This window comes from Emydura macquarii, unplaced genomic scaffold (genome assembly GCF_026122565.2).
Source record: "Emydura macquarii macquarii isolate MOO-44397 ecotype Brisbane River unplaced genomic scaffold, CSIRO-AGI_Emac_v2 contig_312, whole genome shotgun sequence".
Taxonomy (NCBI): Eukaryota; Metazoa; Chordata; order Testudines; family Chelidae; genus Emydura; species Emydura macquarii.
In genome coordinates this window covers 12467217-12490503 of record NW_027130449.1, presented here as the reverse complement: position 1 = coordinate 12490503, position 23287 = coordinate 12467217, and the positions used below count along the sequence as shown (strand labels likewise).

General features: G+C 43.9%; 1 protein-coding gene across 5 annotated transcripts in view; it reads left to right on the top strand.

The window, feature by feature from the left end:
• Positions 1 to 23287, top strand: part of ZBTB16 (zinc finger and BTB domain containing 16) — a 174807-nt gene that overhangs the window by 67792 nt on the left and 83728 nt on the right. For all 5 annotated transcript variants that reach the window (XM_067565712.1, XM_067565688.1, XM_067565696.1 and 2 more), the window contains one exon: positions 15570 to 15667. In XM_067565712.1, coding sequence (XP_067421813.1) covers positions 15570 to 15667 — 98 coding nt within the window. The remainder of the gene's footprint in view (positions 1 to 15569; positions 15668 to 23287) is intronic.

The following is a 23287-nucleotide window of genomic DNA, read 5'->3' as shown; positions in this document are numbered from 1 at the left end:
AATTGTGTTTTAAGTCCTTAGGGGGTCATTATCTGAGGATTTGGGGTGAGATTTTTTTTCAGAACGAATGGGATTTGGACACAGAAATTCCCTCCCTAAGGGTTTAGAAAATCCCGCTTTATGCTAACCAGCCTCCCTTCTCCAAGAACTCACAACCAGTGAGAACACATCTACCTGTGTTTTTAACATCTCATCTCATTTTCCCAGTCAGTTGTGTGAAGCAGGATAACCAATGGTGCAATCTCCTAGTTCTGCTCATGGAAACAGAAGCTGAAAATACCATGTCAAAGGAACATGGATTTTTTTTTTTTTAAATTCACATGGCTGTACACAACACTGGGAGCTTATGCACCTTAAAAATAGCTGAGAAATAGATGCGTGTTTGTTGTTTCAATACAGGGATAGTTACAAAAATTAGTATCTTTGCTTTTACTGAATTCAGCTCCAGAACAAAGGGTTTGTGGAGAGAAATTGGCCCATTCCAACACCCTCTCTTTTGGGTAGTAGCCCCAATTGCTCCTCTTTGCATCATCAGAGAAAGGCCTCACCTTGTTTGTTGGATGTGCTATATAACTAACATAATTGCTTTTGTACTTGGCGTGAGATTGTAATAGCAGTAATTGTAAGCTGTGAATTCGAGTTGCCCTGCTGCAGAAAATAGACCCTGATATTTGCTTTGAGACTTGAGGACCCCATGATATTGAAATATTCCAAACTGCACAGAAATGAAACTGCCATACCATGGGAAAGGAAAGCCATCTCTTATTCTCCTCCTCACATTCTGTTGCTCGCCATGGAGCATATTTTGTTCTACTGCTATTTTTTACCTCCTTTTTTCTTTAACAATAACTAAATGGACATCTCATGTGATCAATGAAGAGTTCTTTTGAGCTATAAAGCTTTTGACTCGCTTTATAGATACTTCTTCTCAAACCACCTTTCATTAAACATTGCAATCTTGTAAGTAGTAAGGAAGCCCACCTACTTTACACTTGTTTCTCACCCTTTGCTGACATGGAAGACCCTGAAGAGTTTAATACTGCTTCTGGTTTTTTTTTAGGAATACTGGGTTTTTTTGTAAAACTTTATAGCTGTTTCCGAAATATTTTTTATGAACTTTGGGCACAAGCCAACTCTGTCCATCCATCCAGTTTATATCCTCCTTGTTCATCAAAGCGGAGGATAGAGCAAAGGTAAAGTTAAAAGACACCGCTGCTTGACAACCTGGCATTGAGGGATTACAGCTTTTATGTCTTCAAGTACAGCTTTACTCTGAAAAGTGACTAGGTAAAATTAGCACCTTGTTAATCAATAGATCTGTTCCCTGTGTAAATTCAGAGATGATCCTGCTGACTCCAGATTAGTAACTGAAATAAATGTTTTACTATTGTGGGAACTCCAGAACCAGTACAGCTCTAGAATCGTGAAATTCTTTTCTGTTGGCTCAACAAAATTAATTGTGCTCCGATTGCAGAAACTTGTTGATGCAAGACTCAGATAGAACCTAGCTTGACTCCTGCAAACTCAACCTAGAGTCCAGCTGTCAGTAAAGAAAAAGGAAGTGACAACAACTGACAGGGGATTTGGATAGTTACATTTGAAATTGGGTAAGAGGAAAGTTGACCCTGTGGAGAAAGCACTTTAAAATAAGTTGAGGATATTTTCGATGCAAGACTTTTGGGCACGTCAATGTCTCTTTGACTGACTGTTTCAGTGAGGTTACCTAGATTCATAGGACCATTAACTCATCATCTGACCAGTATAACACAGGCCATAGAATTTCACCCAGTAACACTTGCACTGAGCCTAGTTGCTTGTATTTTGCTACCACATATCTTCTAGAAAAATGCATCCAGTCTTGAATTGAAGAAATGGAGAATCTACGTTGGTAGTTTGTTCAAATGGTTAATCACACTTTCTGTGAGTGATGGTGGAGGGGATTCACCCAAAAAAGAGCCATATTTCTAATATGAATTTTTCTAGCTTTAACTTCCAGCCATTGCTTCTTGTTCTGTCTTTCTGTGCCAGGCTAAAGAGCTTTTTAGAATCTGGTATTTTCTCCCCATGAAGTTACTTCTACACTATAATCAAGTCATCTCTCTATCTTCTTTTTAATATGCTAAACAAATTAAGTTCTGAAGTTCTCTTTCATGCCTGTGATCAGTTTCAATTTAGAACCTCAACTCTCTTTGTGATCCCTTGGCTACTAAGAGAAAGTACCTGTAGTCCAGTGAGGTACACACACGTGTAATATGGAAAAACCTTCTAAACATCTATGCTTCAGCGAGGAGTCCCAGTTTCTGTAGAAGTCTATAATTTACTCATTTACCCTATTTTCTTTAGTGGAACAATTTTAGGTTTCACTCAGTGCAGGTCAATATTTTATCAATAAATAATCAGGGCCTGCGAGGGAAATGTAGAATTTCAATCAGAAGCCATCTCCTCCATGTGTCCTCAGAACCATGGCAAATATCAAAATATTGTTTGTGTCATAAGACCCTCACAAATTCCCATGTTTACCTGAACGGTCCTCATAGTCGTCATTAGTTCTGAGTGTAGATACGCCTACTAATGGTCTGCAATTTACTATATTTCATTTCAATAAGATGACTTTTGGGGAATGTGGAAAAATTATTTCTTCAGGTGTCTTCTGCATTCCACCTCTGTCTGCAGAGACAGCACACACTTCCGGCTGTTTACTGGAATGGGCAAAGTGTTATAATTTGGATGTTCCTGGGACTACTAAATTATGAATAGACCTGAGAATTTCCTAACCCGTGACACTTCCAAATATTTGCAGCTCATGTGTGAAGGGCCTAAAGGCTGGCAGAGTGACAATTTGTGTCTGAATTAAATTGTGCATTATGGAATGCAAATGAAGTTCTTTTCTGTCAGTTTTATTCTCTTCTGTCAAAGGGTCGCCTCTGCTCTCTGAGCAAAGAGAACACGAGTGGTATCTATTGAGGAGATGTATGTGGAAAGCACTGCACAGGAAATGTGATACTTGAATGATAGGGATTAATGTTTGTACCCTGTTTTCAGAAAATGCAGCATTTGTGTGTGGAGTTCTGGCCACCTCTATCCCTTCCCTTTGGCCTGGTTGGGCATGCATGGCCAGTAATGGTAGACCTGTATATCAGCTGTCCCAGGGGTGCTTTTTGCTGTTTTTGTTCCTTAAGCATACATTTTGTTTTAGTCGAAATCACTAGTCTGGCTCTGGATGAGTAATTTATTCAGTGAGAAATTAATTTTCCAGCATTCTAGACAGTAAGATCTCAACTGATGGGACTAGCCTATAAAGGAAAACCGTGGTCTATAAATTAATGGAAATCACTTCATTGTTCACGTGCAATGAGGAAAGAATGATAAAGACCTATTGCTGTCAACTGGTGACAATCTCCCAAAAGGACATCTCCGGGATGAGCAAGGAGATGTTTGTAAAAATGACAAGGCGTGCAAATTATCATGTGTGGTTTCTCTTGGTTTATGCCAAACATGGCTGAAAACACCTTCCTGACTGCCCTTTCTCTCTCCCTTCCCACTCATGGAACTACCCTGGAAGTAGTTGTCTCTGGAAAAAGTTTGTCTTGAGGCTGGGCTGATCTGACTTAACTTACTTCGGTTTCGACCTAAATCGAAGGCTGGATTCCTGTATTTGTGGCTTCTTGCTGAAAGAAGTTCCTGAAACACCTGCCACAAAGCACTCGTGCATGTTCAGCAGTGGAAATAGGAGAGAAACAAATGAATAGATGGTACTGGATGCTTCTTTGATTGGGAGCTTTGAATTTGAAACGCTCCCCCTTTTGTCATAATTCTTAGAGTGTCCAATCTTTCTGGTGTATATGGAAATGCCTTTTGATAGTGGTAGAGAGAAGCATTTCTGTGTGTTGTTCTGAGTTTCCATGCAAACTTGTCCTCTATCATGGTGAAAGCCAAATAGATTAATGCAACTCTGCTACCGTGCTAGACCAACACTGCGTCTTCAGAAATTTGTGTCTGTGAATGCCAGGGGTGTTGTCAAAGTTGCCAGACCAATACATTCACCTGGCATGGCTGGACAATTTTCAAGATGTTTGTTAGGCATGACCAGTTTGGAAGGGGGAAAAAAAATGGAGGCAAAAACTTAAAAGTAGGATCACTCTTCAGAGGTCAGGTTTGGCCAGCCAACCCTGGCATTGCCCTTCAAAGTTCTTGATAGGCACCCGTTGGGTGCTGTCAGTGTTGAAACAGGAGTTTCATTAACACTATGAAGCAGGGAGGTAGGAAGAGAATTTCCACTACTCAGCTGGCCTGGCATGTGACTTGTCTTGGTGGTTGGAAAGGTTAGTGCTGAAGCGTTTTATCGTGTTGGACACCATTGCTACATCAACTGATATTTGAAATAATAGAGAAGATACTTAGCCATTAGCCTTAAAAACCTCGATTTGATGAGAGGTGCTGTAGTGAGAGATCCTTACAATGCATTTTTTTTCTTCCCTTCAATATTGGAAGTGAGTGGCTAATCTCGTTGTGAATGTCAAGTTATCCTTATTTATTATTTGAACTCAGATAATGTTTCTTGGCACGGTACTGAACATAAAATGAGACATGCACCAAGGGTTTTATACTCAAAGAAAAATGATAGTTTGTGCTTCTTCCTTTTGTGTGTGAGAGACTTTTTTAGAGGTAGAGGAGAGGGCTTGCCTGGCTAGGTACCTACAACATCAAATTTGTGTCGCAAATGTTTGGATTGGTGCTGCTTGCTTGGTTGTTCATAGAACCAACCAGTTCAACAGGTATTTAGCAAAACTCTGCAGTGTTAAAGCTGTTAGTTGCCAATAATTTTTTTGCCTTTCCCCAGTAGCTGTGTGCCTTGCCAAGTCTGTTCACAAGCCTTGAAATGACAAAGTACCCTTTAGTTAATTGCACAACGGATCGCCTAGAGTTAAAAGTTCTGATTTATATGACTATAGCTCTAACTGCTCAATAACACAGGCCTGTAATCTACTTTCATTTCAAACAGAACTGTGATTTATGGGGCAGCATGCCGCTTTAGCTCAGAAATGAGGTGTTCAACATATGCTCTGTTGACATAAATTTGGAATTTATCGCTCTTGTCAAAACTGCCTGTTGGACAAAGGTGCGTATTAAGGCAATAAATGGATCAAAATAGTTTTCTGTCAGATTTCCTAACCATTGTATTCAGTCTATTTGAGGGAAAAATATATATACTTAAAAGTAATCAAATGTTCAAAATCCATACATCTTGTTTGGAATGGTAAGTGTTATTTGGGGGAGGCAAAGCCAGGGTGGGGAATGGAGAGGGCTTCCCACAACATTGCAATCCATTTGGAAAGTTTAGCCTGGGTTTAGTTGATCACTTGGGTTAGGAGACAGACTTTTTTCTTAAAGAAGGGGAGGTGGGTGGGGGCAGGGAATGAAAGCCCATGAAACAATTATAGTAAAAGACATTTTTATGTATGGTTTTTAAGCAGGCAGAGTTAGAAGGGGGCTGTAAACTGAGCAGAACAGTGGTTTGTTTATGGCAGAATTAAACTCCTTGCTATTTTGTGATTTTTACATGTTAGGACTGTAACATATCCCATCTCCCCTCTGCTTAGAGAGAGATTATTGGAAGGATAAAGGATTAGCTATTGTGTGGCTGGGAAATAGAGTTAAGGCTGAGTAATAAAAAAAAAAAAAAAAAAAAAAAAGACTACCACAGGAACTTTAGGAAAATAAAAATCGCTAAGGCCATAATGCAAACGGATTGTATGAAATAACCAGTCCAAAGAAGCAAAGGGCAGTTCATCATGTGTCTTGTCACTGGCATAAGTGTAGGGCCATCACCTTCGGATACTAAGGCAAAACTCTGGAACTTTAAGTCAGTGACACAAAACGCTCTTTGCTTGTAAATAGTCAGGGAGATTTAGGAGCTGGAGTCCCATAGACTTTCAGTGAGATTTGTGCTCCTTAAATCCCAAGGGCTTTTGGAAACCTCCCTCCTAGCTACTGCAGTAGTCCATGTGTAACTAGCACTGACTCTCTGGGATAGCTCGTGGATTAGTCTGGAGCCTCAGTACGGTGAATTCTCTGCAACAGAGTTGGAACAAAGTCCTTAATGAGGAAAGACTTTGCCTTTGGGTCCTTTATTTCCCCTGTCCCCACACTGTTCCTGTGTGCACATGGATAAAGTACATATTGATAAATGCCTGCACATGCCCATTGTACGCCACTGAACATAAAAATCTCCTGAGTGGTGCAGAATTGCTTGCCACCAATCCTGTCCTTTTCACACAAAGCACCCTGTTGGGAAAACTCATAATTTTTACACCACACGCTCTTGACTAGCCATTGCTGGAATTACTGTCTCTTTGAAGTGCTTTTTGCAGGGCATTTACAGGCCTTTTTAATTACTTACAGCTTGTAAGGGGCCTACTTCCATTCCAGCTTTTGTTTGTTTGTTCTTTCCAATGCCTGTTCGGAAAGGAATATTGCTGCATTTTTTTTTTTTTTTTTTTTAAGTATAGGGAACTCATTGGCAAGCCTGTCTTTGTGGTTCTTATTTAGGGAAGGGCTCTTCCTTCAGCAAGTTTACTTTGAATGGTCTAGAGCAGCTCCTCAAGGTACTGTACACTTCCTGGCTTTTCGGCCTTCGAACAAAGACAGTTGGATAATCACAGCTCTGTGCTACCTCTTGGCAAACAAGTTCGTGCGTTGGGTTTAATTTCCTTACTTTGAGGAAGGTTGGAATAGCTAACAGACAGTTTTTTTATTTCAGAAGCCAAACCATTCTTGAGCAATCTCTGATGACCTACAAACTTCAGCTGCAGGCTGGTTTGATAGTTAAATGTTCATTTTTAATAAATCATAATTAAAGGGAGAACCACATTTAACCCCTGCCCCCAATTCTTTGACATGTTTTCCCACGAGGGCAGGTGTCTTCTGATGGTGAGTTCTTCCCAACAGCTTTGCTTTCTTTATTGGCTTGATTCTCTCTCGCCCCCACCCTCACCCACGCAGCCTGGTGCGTAGGATTTAGTGACTGAGGTTACATAGATGCTATGGCAGTGGTATGCAGTTGTCGCCATGGTTAGCAACTGACCTACATGTATTGGGGACAGAACTACTACTCCTCTCTGGGCTAAAGGAGAAATCTCCTCCTTTTCCTGGCCTTGCTTATTTCCTAGAGGGCATGACCATCCCAAGCCAATACCCGATGCATCCCATTGGCAAAGGGAAAGCTACGTTACAGCCCCCCTCCATGAATTGCACTGGCTGGAGTAGCATGATGATAGGTGTCCCGCTTTTGGGTGGTTAAAACCCCAGACCGTGGCATTTACACAGTTTGAAACGCATTAGACAGCTTTGTAAGGTATTGAAATAATAAAACTGTTACTCCTTGACACAGAAAAAGAGATTGTCCCCAGCAGGCCATGCGCAGAGGGTGGGGAATATTGGAAGGCTGTAAAGGCCATGACGTTCTCTTGTCTTAGAGGTTCTCAGAAATGCGGTTCCTTTGGGACTTGGATGAACTCTGAGGGCTATAATGTTTCAAGCACTAATAATTGAATCCAGTGGTGAGGCAGGAAAACAAACATTTACGAAGAACTGGTGAGAGAAGCTTCTTTAAGCTTCCAAAGAAAGATCATCTCCAAAACTCTCCAGCAAGACACCGGTGAAGGCACAGCATGCTTGACCAATGAAATGCCAGATTAGAAGTATTTGTCACCAGGACAAACTCATTGGCTGGCCATACCCTGAGCAGGTGATATTTTTTCCAGCTACATCTCAAAGCCACTTTCAACCAATTGAACCGTTTTGTGGGTGTTACATCCATGTGACAAAATCAAGGTTAGATCTTTAGCTGCCTCTTCCTGCTGATAAAGAGGGAGAGAAATTAAAGCTTTAATCCTGGAGCAGAGTATGTGAAAGTTTGGGGAAAAATCCTTATCCATTTTCCCCTCTTATTCATTGCTGTGCAGCATACCCCATTTCCAAGAGGAAATTCAATTGTACAACACCATTTGCCATACCTTTGTAAATACTCCAAGACTGAAGCCTGCTCTTACATTGTAGCATAGTCTCCTCCAAATAAAAACAGCTGCATTTGAGCCCATTGTAGTGTCCTAAATCTGAACTTTTAGGGGAATTTTTCATGTGGTTTTTGTTTCTCCAGCAGTTGCAGCAGAAAATTGTGTACTCTGAGATGTGCTCCTTTAATGTTGCACAGTAAAGTAACTTTGCTGTAAGTATTAACTTGTGATTAGATTACTATATCTAAAAGCAATGCATGTTTGTAAGGAAAGAAAGGTCTTTCCAGATTGCTGTTCCTTTTAATCCACAAATATCCTTTTGTTTAGTTTAACTTGCTTATAGGGACATCTCAGGACAAACTGAATAGTTGGAATTTTTATTTTAGCAGGAAACTGGCATAATAAAGTTCAGTCTCTTTTTGTTGCGGAATTTGGACAGTATCAATGAGGAGTGATCTATTTTAACGTACTTTAATATATTCCCCCCCATTTTAAAGGTACAACTTCAGTAAAACTGCAGAAACATGTATTGATCTCCTCCCTCAGATCTTAACAGCCTGAGCGGCTCTAATACCTTGCTTACATCTGCCAGGTTTTTGTGCCGTTTTGCAGCATCTCCTTAATCCAGTGAGCATAAATAGAACATTTCAATCATATTTTGCTACCAGGAACCTAGAAGATAAAGCGCTTTAAGACCTTGTTGAAAGAGACTGTATAAGATTGTGCACGATAAGATCGTCCTATAAGTAGACACCAAATGAAAACTTTTTGTGCTCAGGTGAAATTTGTCGATAAAGATATTTCAAATAAATTACTTAGCGAGAATGCGAGCATTTTAAAACAATGAGCAGGTTATGTAACGGCCGGAAATATCAATGCTGAAGTTTGATTGCCATGTAGATTTCTATGTGAGCTGCTGCACCAGTGAGATTAATGTGTTCTTTTGTCGTTTCTGACACCCTGTTCTAACACACTTTTTCTGGTGGGGGGAGGGCGGAGAGGGAGAGGGAAGTCTTATCTGCAAGCACTTTACTGGGATTGTGGTTAGCTTCAAATGCTATTGTCTGTCCTTACGGTTACAAGAACCAGAATGAATTTTACAAGGACCAGAATGAACGGCTGCACTCCAGAGTCTGACTAACATCCAGCCTGACTTACAGACCATGTGTATATATAATGGAGCTGGTATTTTTTAATACGGCTGTGTAATGCAGGGGACATAACCTTTTTTTTAGTTCCCCTCCTCCTAAATGCAAGGGCACATGATCGCTTCTGGGCTGGATGCTGAGCTTCTGTCAACGGATGTAGTTCGAGTTCAGTTGTGTGAAGCCCTGAGCTCTTTCAGTTCCTGCTGACTGCCCCGGGAGCCAGGGCACGTAATATCTTGGAGGATCCATTTCTTTGTGAACTTCAGCAGTGAGTGAAGTGTGCAGCCTCCTCTGCGAGGGAAGACAGCAGCAGCTTTAGCAGCTCGCACGCACGTTGTGTAGTTGTTGAAGGCAGGAAGTGGAGAGAAATTCTGCCAGTGGAAACTGTGGGTGGGCTTTTAATGTCGGGAGCAGGTGGTCACCCCAATATTCAGGTTGAAAGCCATCATGGGTAACACCCGGGCTCAATTTAGAGGGGCTTTTTTCTATCACAAATGGTCAGGAGTTAATTGCTGTGTCTCATGAAAGACCCCTCTCCCCTCCAGCATCTGTCTGCATTTATCTGCATCACAGCATTTATCTGTGTCCCCCAGTGCCCTGCTGTGGCATTGGATGAGTGCTGACTGTAAGAGGAGGGACCCTCTACCCCAACATGTTCCCTGCGGCACCAAGATGTTTACTGAGGGATCTCTCCAGGCATGGACTTGGCCCATCCCTGTTAGCCTGAGGTTTGACATGGCTCCAGCACAAGGCAACCCGGCTGCAAGTCTGTGGCTTCCTGGCAATCCCATGATCCCTCACATTCAAATATTTTCTTTTGGTGTTGTCCAAACTGTCTGAAAACCTCAGTAACACAGTGTTCTGACCCAGTATTCTAGTCCCTGTACAGAAATACCAACCAAAACAAACACATCATTTATCCTGGAGGGCAGGGTACTGTCCAGTGTACTAAAAATGTCCTCCTGGCATGCCTGATTCACCACGTCCTTACAATGCATCGGCACAGATGGATATTTGAGTGCTTTTTTTGCCATGCACTTGGTCCTGTGGTAGTGAAAGGGTTAGAAGAAGTTACCCATTGAACACCTTGCTTTCTCTTTGCTTGTCTAGTTGTTGTTTGGGTTTTATTATTTGAAATCTGATTGAAATGCCTTGCCTTTTATTGATATATTTACTTTATGGAGACCATAAAGTGCTGTATTAAAAAAGTAAATTGTGTTGTAAATGCCTTTGGTAATGTTTATTAATATTGACTAATCATGGAGCAACGAGCTCTATTGCTAGCGAGGATAATTTGTGGCAATACCAGCGGAGCATTAACATCTTGTCAAATAGCTCTGTGTAATAAGAATGTACCCAAAAAAAAGAGAGACCTGATGGTGTGTCACATCTTTTACCGGGCAGGAGGGGTGTACTGCTGGCTTGCAGGAGCTAATAACCTGTGTCCACTGCTTTTCTCTCTCCCCATATACCCTCATTCTCCCCCCGACCCCCTTCTCATCCCACATATTGGCCCAGCCAACCCTGCTCCCAGTAGGTCTGGCTTAAATCTTGGTATCTCTGATCAGGTTAATACTTTATTCTCTGTCAAGGCACCGTGTGTTTGGCTCCATCCTATCTTGACGTTCCAGTCTAGAAGCCAGAGAGGAAAAGTTTGCTGGCCAAAAAACAGGGTTGTGGGTTTTTTTAAGATAAGTGAATTATTGGCAACATTTTTGCTGCAGTAAAGATGCCCAAGCTTGTGTGTTAGTGACTTGTGTGTATCCAGATATTAGAACACCTAGCTCTCACATAGTGCTTTTCACCTGTCGATCTCAAAGCACTCACAAAGGAGGTGAGTATCATCATCCCCATTTTACAGATGGGGGGAAACCGAAGCACAGAGGTGAAGTGACTTGTTCCACGTCACCCAACAATCCCGTGGCAGAGCTGGGACGTGAACCCAGGACCCCATATCCCAGTCCCGAGTTCTGTTAGGCAAGGCAGCAGCAAGCCTGTTGGGGACCCATTGTTGTGGCAATGAAGTCAACAGGCACTTCGCCGTGGACTCCAATGGTGAAAGATTAGTGGCAGATGCGCCGTTAGTGAGCCACTTCCATGTGGGCGGGAGGAATAGAAGCGTCTTTAATGTCGAGCAATCTTTGGAGTTATTAACCAAAGTGACTCTTAAAAATAATGGTAATGGGTGGGTTTAAGTGAAAGGCTTTAAGGGCCATAGGATATAGCTTAATCCAGTCTGGTTCAAATGGATGTGTTAACACTGGAGTGCTACTTGGCTGAGTGATTACTCAAGATGAGTGCAGGAGGGTGTGTTCATGTTTTCCGGGTCTGTCTCCTGCTTGGGAAAGATCTAAATTGCACCTAATATCTTTGTTTCAAGCTAGTGACAGTCGGAGCACAGGCTATCTCCCCTTGCGTATGCCTACTCTGCCTTCTTCCCACCAGCTGTGCGGTGTGGGGATTTGGCAGAATCTCAGTCAGCTGTGGGGCATGAGAAATGGCAGGATGCAATTGGTGCACGTGCGTCTGGGAGATAGTTTTGAGACCTAGATAAAGGGGTGATTTTTTTGGGGGTGGGGGTGGCAGTTTGCAGCAATGGTTTGTTTGCCATGTGGGTTTGCCAGTACTTGTCTTCAAAAATCTCAGAAAGAGTGATTTGCACTCTGACTTGTTTTATTTTTTGGCCTTTATAATCTTAAAAAGTCTTTGACACATTTTGCAGCCATCATTTTGTGTTGAGAAGTGCAATGGAATTTTTGTCTGTGCAAGTGAAATTATTGAACTCTTGTGTGCAAATATAGTATAGACAAATTACATTCCAAAACTTATCGGCAAACGCCTTTGGCCATGAATGCAATCTCTAGGCACACCTTTCCATTTTAAACTGCTGCTCGTGTAACCTGGGACACTGGGACCTGCTCATTGTGACGTTCGGGGGTCTAATTACAGGGAAAACTGAACAATCCCTTTCACCTTGTTCTTGCTCAGTGTTTCACAACCGTCAGTGATGTGACTCCTTTAAAGCAAATGAACCAGATAAAGGAGCCCCAAGTCCACAACTTGGCATATTCTAGTGCAATCCTGGGGTTGAAGCATGATCCTGTTCTAAAGAAAACTTCTCTAAAGAGTCCTCTAGTGTCCAGGATAAAATACCAGGAAAACCCAACAAATTATTTGATCCAGTATTAACACCTCCTGGCAAAGCCATATTTTTACACATTACATTGTCTCCATCACAAAGATAATTCTATGTGTTTGCTCCACTATCAGCCTGTCAAAATCAACAGAGGTGAACTGGTTGCAGCTTTGTTTTTACTTCCTGTCAAACTTAATCTTGATGGCACAAAATCTTTTAGTGGTTGCCAATTGCCAAGGAAACTGGTAATAGGATGTGGAACCTTCCTCCATTAGGGCTTCTGAATTCAGACTGAATATGGCAAAAACCAAAAAGCCATTCCTATAACATGTCATTTAATGAATTGGTGGCTTTCTTTCCAGTTCCTGGCAGTTTTTAACATTAAGGCTGTGGACTGAATTGGGTCCCTGAACCTAAAAATCTCATTTTCCAGGCTGTCCAGGTTAAGCAGCACATTAGAGAGGGTAGTTTGCACAGCAGGTGTCCGTAGCATGTTTGTTACATTAGTAGACATGGGATTCTAGTCTCTAAAAATGGCAGTCACTTTTTCACCAGCCCAGAAATAAACTAAAACTGACCTGCAATTAAAGTGTGCTGGAATATTTAGACAAAGGATGAATAGGGGAAAGCTGAACTTCATCTTCAGTAAAGATAACTATTGTCCATAATTTGGGGCTTTGTGCTGGGGCCCAGCCATTGAGTTTCAGGGTCTCCTAGTGCTGGATGGACTAGAAATTTAAGGTTTGCCAACGGATCCCTGCTTTCAGGGATACATATACCCAGCCCAGTTTTGCACAGAACTATTTGTATTTTGTATTTGGCACCAAAGCAATAAAACATGTTTGCCTTATGATAAATAGTGGGTTTGATCAGAAGATTGAGTAGGTCATTTAACTGTATTGTGTCATGAAAACATTAGCAAAGAACTCTGTGTACAGAATCGTATTTTGAGACTGGCATGTGTTTTTGTTGTTACAGACTTTTCCACTTCCATCTGTATGAAAAGATCACAGTAAATGGTGTGCATCTCTCTCAGAAAAATGTAGCAAATTTGGCTTGGTAGTTTTTAATGCTTGTGTCAACTACGAAGCATGGCCTGCTTCTAAACAATCCATTTATCACCCTCTGACGCTGAAATAGTCAAAGTAAAGATTTTTCATTTAAGATGTTTTGTTTGATTTTAGTTGGCTCAACAATAGATGATTGCAAGTTAACTTTGGAACTTTTTCTTGCAATGTCAATGTGCGTGAGGCTTACGATTGAGCAATAGTTGGCTATAAAAGGGAAGGCGAAAAAGATGGATTTTGGGGGTGGATAGAGTGAATAAAAGAAAACTGAAAATTTTCTGGCTATAGCAGCATGAGATCAGGAGCAGAAAGAAGGCTCCTGTTTTCTAGGGTATTGTATTCTCTTGTCAGGGTCAAGATTGTCCGTAGACTTCTGAGCTTAGTGTATTTGTGTGCTCTGTGCTGCCATTGAGCATGTGGCTTTGACACATCACTTGCATTTTAATGATTTCTCTGGTTTGGGCACTGCTGCTGTCCAGATCTTCACAAGCAGTGTCCGCTAAACATTATTTAATCTGGTAGAGTGCCCTGGGACCTACTGAATCACTCTTCAATGGGGTCATTTCTTTATGAAGAAGGAACAATCTTCCAGCAAGGAATGGTTTGGGTTCTGGGCTAGATCATCCTTTCCGCACTGTCTTGGAGCAGTACCTATCTCCCCAGACTCTCCAATCTAGGTGATCCAATTATGTGAAATATAGGTAAAGATTTTAATGCTTTAAATATTCTTTATTTTGTTCCCTCTGTAATGCTCCGCTTTCCATCTCAGATTCTGGCCAAGGAGTTGAATGACAGCCTCATTCAGTGCCACTTTTCATTAAGCCCGTTGATTACATTTAGGCAAATTTGAACTGTAAATGAGTAAATAGAAACTCCGTTATCGAGCATCTGCTGCTTCAGTTCTGGGAATGGACATTGCCTTGCCCTCTTTCTGAGCGTGAACTTGCAAGAGACTTAGCACCCTTCCTTTGCTCCCACGGATACAATGGGAGTTAAGGATGTCTCAGGACTAGTCATAGTAAAACTCTCCCACTGCAGGAATTCTGTCCCATCAGTACGGTGCTTGAGAGAAGCATTTGTGAGAGAGTTTTATTTTTTTCCTTCCTCCTCCTCCCCTTTGGTACTTAGCCTGGAGATTTGGGGAGCGTCTCTCGCGTGCAGTATTTAGCCAGAAGAGTGAACTGTGGTTGTGCATCGTCAGCACCGCAGACATCCAGCAACCTCTGGTGGCCCTGTAGAGCAGATACCTGCCCCGAGCAGTGACGGCGGGTACTGCGGCAGCAAGCAGTATGAGTGCAATGGAATTTCTGCAGTTTGCTTCCAGGAACTGCCATTTTTCTAATCCACTTCTGAGCGCTGCTGGTGTGGTGGGTGGTCGTTCGTTGATACCTTGGCGCCAGTTTGCATGGGATGTATGAATACACAGAACTGATGTACAGTCTTAACAGTTTCCTCTCAATGGAAAGGATAGCATTTATCCTCTTTACCTAGTATTTCTAGGGATGGGTGCATCTCTAGTTCTCCGAGAGCTTTGGAAGGGTGAGAGGTTTGATCCCTTTATTCCTAACAGGGCTTGAAGTCCCTCTAGAAATGTCAAGTGATCTTTTTCATGAAGCTTTCATTTACTTCATGGTGTCACTGGGGTTTTCTTGCAGAGTTTCCGTTTCTGGACATGGGCAGGTAGGATAGGTGCTTTTGTAGATAAACCAGTTAGGGGAAGGAAGAAAGAAAAGCAAAACCTTACAGGATCCTTCTCCCTAAAACTCCATCCAAACCAGAATTTAAACTTTCTGAGCTTAACCAAGTCCAGTTTTGGGGAGAAGATTCAAGCAGGCTTCCCCTGCGCTCCACCATTAAAGTCGCTCTCCTTTTCCCTCTGCTCAAAGGACAGCCAAGGAATGACTTCCCGTTTAGCGCTGTCCTTAACAGAGTAGACCTTGGTGTTTGAATATTCTGGCTGAGCCTCCCTGGTGCTGCTGGCCAGAAGAAGTCCCATTTTTCCCTCTGTCCCTACGGCTGCCTAGCTTTGTATAAAATGAGTGTGTCTGTGATTTGTGTTCCTGCTGAGGTAATGAGAAAATTCATGGGGAATGTGTAGATTTCATGAAATATTCAAAAGGTCTCAGCGTTAACATTTTAAATAAACTTTTTTCCCCTCCCTGCAAACAAGCAAGAGGTCTAATCCGTCTCTGTTTTTCCCTAGGAAGCTGCACAGTGGTATGAAGACTTATGGATGTGAGTTGTGTGGGAAACGATTCCTGGATAGTTTGCGGCTCCGAATGCACTTACTGGCTCACTCAGGTAGGTCTAGACACATTGACGCTCCGGGACGTGAATGCTGCTTCTGTCATAATGACCCAAATCTACTGAAACTGTGAGGTGAATTCTTTGTCTGTACGCGTGCACGCATCTACATATGTAGGGTGAGGGGGTTATTTTAACCATTTTTGAGTGGTAAATTACAGATATCGCCCTCTTTTTTTTATTCCAGAGCCAGTCACTTTAATTTTCAGCATTTGTTTTCAGTTCTTTAACTAGGGAAATATATGCAGGCCCTCAGCAGACTGTATAACAAACTTGGAATACTGCATAGCTGATTGCTATTCGATTGCCTCCATCAACGCCTGCCATAATATTGGAGTGATTTTCCTCCTCCTCTCTATGTGAATACTGTATTTTCTACCCACTGCAGTTTCATTAGCAGAACTGTTGCAGAATTAGGTGCTCTGTCTAATGAATCTAACTATTGGGTTCAAATTATGCAGGCCCTTTAATCAAATAGATATAGAAAGGTTGGAAAGCTAAACTAGTGAGAAGATGTGTTTTGCAAGTTAATTTAGTCTGAAATTCCTATTGGGCGTACAGCCCCCTGTGCAATTAGTTTTTGTATTTTAAAAAAATGCAGGCAGGCATTGGATCCATTTGCTCAAAGGTAAAGTGTATGAACGAATCCATTCGCTCCCGGGCAGATCTCTTAGGTCATGTTCACGCTGCACACTAAGCCTGGGCGCTGACTCAGGTTCGAGCTCCTATCCCCCTTTCCGTGTACGTACGCACGCACGCGCACACACACACACACACAGTCTGATGCAGGACCGAAATCCTGTGATACTGCTAGGGAAGTGGGTCAGAGCCCAAGTCCCACTGTGACTCGGGTCCAAGCCCTGTTTTTGCAAACTGGACCCAGGTCAAGCTGCAGACCTGAGTCAGAAGGTCTTTGTGGTGCAGTTCGGACACGTGAGCGCAGCTCGGAGACCGGGCTCCAGCAATTGTAATCCAAAGCTACAGACGCTCGAGCACAGGCTTGGGAAAATAGAGTCTCCAAGCCTGGGTCCCACAGACCTATGCTTGGTGTGCAGTGTAGACACACCTGCACGTGCTACCCAAAAAACCCCTGCCAGCAGTGAATCTGAGCCTAGGTCAGCTGACGCCAGCTTGCAGGGCCTGTGTTTTGGAGCTAAAAATAGCAGTGTGGACAGTCCCCGTTCAGCCTGGAGCCTGGGCTCTGTAACCCAGGGAGGGTCCCCATCCTGGTTCTGGCCAGAGGGGGAAGGCCTGCACTGCTATTTTTAGTCCTGTGGTGCGAGTCTGAGTCAGCTGACCTGGGCTGTGAGTTTTGTGTGTTTGCAATGTGGACATATCTTTAGGGTCCTCATGAAGCAAACAGGGGCTGATAAACGGCTGCCCTTTTGGAGTAACTTCAGAAGGATGCTGGCGTCACAGCAGAATGTTCTGCCATGTGGTCTGTAGTGAGGAGCACAGGCTGGGGAGTCGGAAGGCCCCGAGTTCTAATCCTCGCTCTGCTATTGGCTGTCCATATGGCCTTGGGCAAGTCACTGTACCTTCTGTTGTTGTTGCTTGTGTTATCATAGGGCCTACGAGCCCCAGTCATTGACCAGGCCCCCACTGTGCTAGGCACTGTCCAAACACAGAACAGATGGTCAGTTTCCCCACTTATAAAATGGGGGTAATTAATACTAACCCACCGCCCTCTACAATCTAATCACTGCCCGTGCTTTAGGAGTGAATGGTAACAGGTACGACAGACCAGATACATGAACTTGAGTTAGAGCATGATCCTGTATCTCCTGGAAGTGCTGATGCTGTCATTCCTCTTTAAGCACTGCAGGCTGCTTGTGCCACTCTGCTTCGGTTGGAGTGGGAACCAAAGGCGCACAGAGTAGATCTCCGAGTAGATGACCCCTGGAGAGCTGATCATGGATCACTGAACCTCCTCTGACATACACCAGTAACACATGGACTCTGGAGGTCCCGACAAGCCTAGAATAAACAAGAGTGTCTGACGCATGGTGTCTCGGAGAAGAGCCCATGTGCAGAAGAAATTGCTGTTATGCTAACCGCAGACATTCAAACAAATGTGGGATAAGCCACCAATAAACAAGCGGTGCACAATAAGCACCATCCGTTTTTCAAATGCTTCAAATTGTTCTCTGTGGAGGATGAGCACACTCTGTCATTCCTCTGGTATTTTTTTCAGCAGTGTGTGTTTGGACCTGGGTATTGATGGCTGTATTTCTTTTAATCTTGATGCATGGGAAATTAGACTTGGAGAGGGAAGAGGGCTGCGTGACACCCTGGGAATAAGACAGCAAGCGCTCAAGCGTGATTTCAAAGTTGGCTTCGGTCACCAGTGAAATGAGTTCAGAAGGGGTCTCAGAATAGTCTCCAGGGGTCTCTTCTCCATAGCATAGAGCTACCCAGCGACATGGCATCATTGCTTACGGGGGGGGAAGGCCTGCAGCTGGAATAAGGGAAGCAGGTCATGAGTGAGGTACCCCAGCAGGTCAGGTGCCGTGCCTGGCTTTCCCCATTGCTCTCGGTGTTGACGGAGGCTGGGCAGCTAGAATCCACAAGCTGACTCCCCATACTATGAGAGAAGGGTTGAGGGGGGCTGGGTTTTCCCTTTGTGAAAATAAGAGATGATCTGGATCCATTTTATCCAAACCACGCAAGTTTGGAGAGTTTGGGATTGTCCCGTTCTCTAAAAGAGAAATTTTACGAACCCAATATAAGGCAACTCGCCCCCCCCCCCCCGTGCAGTTGATGTTTCCGAGTCCCAGCTTTGAGAACCTGCCCCTTCTGGATCGATGGAGTGGGTCTCACTGCCGCTCAGTTGAACTGGATCAATGGATCTGACGGCAGCGAATTTGCCACCGTCCGTGTAGATCTAGCCCTACTCACAATAGCAAGCACTATTCCCACAGTCTTTGCAAGGTTGGACCCTCTGATTTGATGTGATTTTAATCGGGGCAGATTCAGACCAGCATTCCCATCAGGTGTAGATTCCCAGAGTCACTCTCCGGAAGCCAGCGGCGTGAATCCAGGTTGCACTTGCTGTGCTCTACACAATGGTGCCAGTCGTCTGGTGATGAATATACCCTGTCCATCGAGGGTGCGTCGCTTGCTGTTTCTGAGGCCCTGGTTAATGCAAGGCATTGTGGCAGGCCGCGTGCACTGCACTTAGCATCTCAGCTGTGTTTTCCCTTCCCCCTTTTCCTCCTCCTTTTTTTGGCTTGCGCTGCCTGTGTGTGTTGTTGTAGTTTTGGCCCCGTGCCAATCCCTGGCTGGCTGCCAGGTTTGTGGGTACAGTACATACAGTGAACATTGAGCCAAGTTTGTCATCATACAAGATTAATTTTTTTTCCAATCTGTCTGGGGTCGAGTGAAATCGGGGGGGGGGGTGAGTGGGAAGGCGGGAGAAGCTGTTCTAACACTCAGAAACGGCCACATTAAATTCCAGAACTGTTCGTTTATTAAAGCATGAGACCTTTGCACCTCTTACTTTCCTCCCTCTTTTTCTCCTCTCGCGCTCCCCCCCCCCCCCCCCCCCCCGAAGATGAAATGAACTCGTACTGGATCCACACCATGAGGTCTTGTTTTCAGTGACTAGCACGCTAAATTGAAGCTCCTAAATCAGTTTTCATTGTCGAAAATGACCATTTGTTTAATTAGACGTTTGCCGTGCAGGGAGGCCCTTATGAATTGGGGTCCCCCCCGGTCTCCCCAAAAGGGCTTAGATGATGGTGGTAGTAAATGTTCAGTTGAATTGAAGTTTTTTGTTCCAGTTTGAACATGTTTAACTAAACAAGTGTTTATGAGGGATACCCGATGACAAAGAGAAGTTTAAATTAACGAACAATAAACTAACAAATGAACTAACAAGATTGATCTGGCCAGTCCCAGTTCTGTGACTCCTATCGAGGTCATATTGCGATGTAATGAGAGACACAACGGAGGGGGTGCTTGGAGAGGGAAGGGATAAGCGCTGAAATCAATGCTTATTTTATAACGTACAGTTCAATGCATGTCTTCTTTCACATAACCTGCTGTCAGTGCCAGTGATGTGCTGAAGGAAATCTTTTTTCGGGTTCCTAGGGATGTGAACCGGTCATAGGGAAAGGAGAAATGCACTGAGGCAGCTGTGGGAGATTGGGAGAAAGAGAGGAAAAACTTTCCAACTATTTTTAGGTTTCTCTAGGAAGCTGAGACGGAGGGGCCGGATCCTCAACTGGTATAAATAGACGTAGCTCCAGTATCTGGCCCTCGTTCTCTGGTACTCAGTTCAGTATCTACTCATTTTATTTAGTGCGGATAAGAGGAAGAGGGGTGAATCTGCATTGTTGCCACCTCTCCTGAATTTATCACAAGTCCTGCAGTATTTGGTGGGCTCTCATGGAGCTCCAGCGGCTGGAATTAGATTACTTGACAATCTCGGCTTTGTTGATATTTTTAAGTAATTTTTCTAGCCCTCGTGGTTGTGGAGAAAAGCTGGAAAATGTGATCCAACACCAGAAGGCAAACAGAATGCAACTGTTTTTTTGTTTTGTTTTTGTTTTTGAAATCACATGATTTTTTGAGCAAATCGCATGATTTGGGGGGGCCTGACTCCTGATTCTTGAACACTTGGAGCTGGCAGTTGTGAACGTGTTTGACCCACATTTTTTGCATAGGGAGGAGAAAACACTTGAATTAGAAATGAAGGCTGCTGCTGTGTCTAAATTCCATCTCCCCAAGAGGTCCTTTCTGATCACCCCTTCTTCCTTTTCAATCCACCTATCCGTTTTGCTTAGTCTTTTGATGCAGCCTTCTCTGAGAGCTGGGTCATATGTGCCATTTTCCTGCTTTTATGAATATGCTCCTGGAATGCCTTTCTAACAATTCAAACATTTTTTTAAAAGTGCTGCAGGCTCAGGTATGAGGTGTATGGACTCGGTGCATGAAACACTGGGTGGAATTCAAGGCCCTGCGCTATGCAGCTGTCTAGATGATTCCGAATGACCCTTAGACTTTGACGCTATGAACGCTCTCACTGAACTAGTCTGTACAGCTACTGTCCTCAAGACCTGCTTCTGCTGTGATACCTGCTACTAATGGCCAAATACAGGTGCAAGGGATGGTTTGATACTGAGGGGTATTTTTATGTTAGTTTTGTCCCTGTCCTTCCTCCCTTTGCATATAGCTTTCCTTTGAAGGTGAACTCTTTGGGACTTGGCTCATAGCTTCCTATATAAATGGACAGCACCTAGCACATGATGGGTGTATTGCAGAACACAGCAGGTTCATAGGCAAATGGAGCTAAAGTGCTTAAATTATGGGGGCTGTTGATATTGTGATCAGCAGAGAGAGAGTGGGGAAATGGTCTGGGAAAGTGCCACCCTCCAGTCAAATAGGTAACTGTTGTCCTCATGTTTAAAAGCAGTTTTGGGGTGTGTTTCTCATGGAAGTGTGTGTGTGTATTGCATGTATACATAATAATTCTAATAGTTACAAAACTGCAAAGCAAACCCTTTTGTTAATACTGTGTTAAGGTTGTTCTGGCAATGTTAACTTGGCAGTATTACACATGCAATGTACTTGTTTAGATTTTTGTTTAATGAGGGACAAAAGTAGAGAAAAGCCTTAAATGTGTTCCATGGGGCTGAGTTAAGGTTTCTATCATAATTAGAGGTGGGTCTTAAGAAACATTCAAGTTAAAATCTTTTTCCCCACTCAGGAAAAAAGAGGAGGGCTGGAGGTGGGGAAAGGAAAAATCTCAAGATGTTTGGAATAGACAGTTTACATATGCCAGCAGAGTCTGAGTTCTCTGAACATAGCTAGCTAGCTGCACACGTCTCTCTCTTTAAGTGAGCGTGTATAGCCTGGATCCAAAACCCCTCTGCATGCTCAGGTTGCAGTTAGCAAGTAGCTGGCTTTGGGCTTCATTGGGGCTTTGATTTTTTTCTTCAAACCATGCCAAGGCCTAGTTGTTATGGAGGAAGAGGATGGCCAGGAGGCAAGTTCCATGCTTCCCGTTTCAGCTAATGGTGTTTCTAACTTTTCATGTACAAGAATGGTTCCCCTCTCCCCAGGCCAAAATGGAGATGGGGTGCTGTTTGCACACTCCTCATTTCCGTCCCTTCCCCCCCCCTCCCCCCCCCCCCACACAAAACTCTTCTCTAGGCAAAGACCAGCCCCGGACTTAGTGAACTCAGAAGGGGAATGTGTTAAACCCGGGGATTGTCTCGGGAGGCACCCATTATAAAGAGCGTGTGTGTGAGAGAATTCTACGTTTTCTAATCCATCAGGCAATCCCAAACGGGCAACGCCAATGGACACTGCTGGCACAGGTGTGATTCCTCGTTTCATTATTGTTTTGCAGGCCCGGGTGTTCACTGGAGTTTTTGTAACCCTGGCTGACACATTCTCCATCTTCAAATAAACGCCCTAAGCACGGCTGTGGTGTTGGCTTTACTCCGTCGTGCTGCGGCTCACGGTGGCCATGGTACACACAACGCTGACCTCCTGGGGAGAGAATGCTACTGGACTGAGTGTGTTTGATCCAGCCCACAGAGCTGCATTTCGGGCCAGATTGTTGCTAATGACACAGTTGTGGCAAGCAGACAAAGGTGGCCGGTTTGGGGCTACGTGACGGGATTACAGGCCTCAGACTGCCTGTTGATTTGGGTGAGGGGAAGGCAGGTCCACCCACAGCCTGGCCCTACTGAACGAAATCCCATTCATGGCACTGTAGTGCTACAGACCGTACTAAAATCCCATGGCCTCTCATGCTTAAGGGGTTTCTGCCCACCTGGGAGGGGAGGGGAGGGGAGGGGGGGGGAAGAATGTAGCACAGGTGTGTGCTGGGTCATTTTATCTTGCACCCCGCTTAAGGACAGTCAAAATCCGAACCCAGCTCTTTAGCCACTAAGAAAGGTTGACTGAAGAGGCATGAAGAAGGGTAAAATTGGCATTCAAGACATGCGGGGGGGTGGGTAGAGAGATCTTGGGAATGGAGGAAGCCAGTCCCCGGAAATGCGTGTGTGCAACTGTGTGGTAGAGGGGTGTGGAGGTGAGATGAGATTTTGGGGTCTTCTCCTCTCAGCTCGCTATTGCTCTGGCACTCATCGGATTCTGACACCTGAAACCGAGAAGCTGCCCCTTCCTGCCTGCCTTCTGCCTGTCTGGTGTATAATCTGTATGACAGGAAGGTGAGGTGATGCAGGCTTTCTGACTTCAGCTGTTGGTGTGAGAAGAGTAAAGGAGCATCCTGACAGCTGAAATCTGGGGCCTGGCGTGAAGGAGCAGAAAGACTGCAACAAAAGCCGGGGCAAAATGCGTGGAGCAAAGATGCTCAAGCTTCACTGGCTGCCTTGTGCCATCACCATCCCTGTACCCTTCCCTCTCTGCTGGCATGTCCCACGATCGCCATGTGTTCTACTGGGCTGGCTTTATCCAGCCGAGATCTAAAGCTGTGGTTAATTCATATGCTACCTATCTCTAATGAATGTAAACCTTTTCTTCCTCTTCGTGTTCTGTGGTTATCTCCTTATTAAGCATTGAGCTACAGAAGATGTTTTCTCCTGAAGTATCTGAGATGGAGCAGATAGTTCATCTTGGAATTAAACTGCTGCCCTCTCTGCT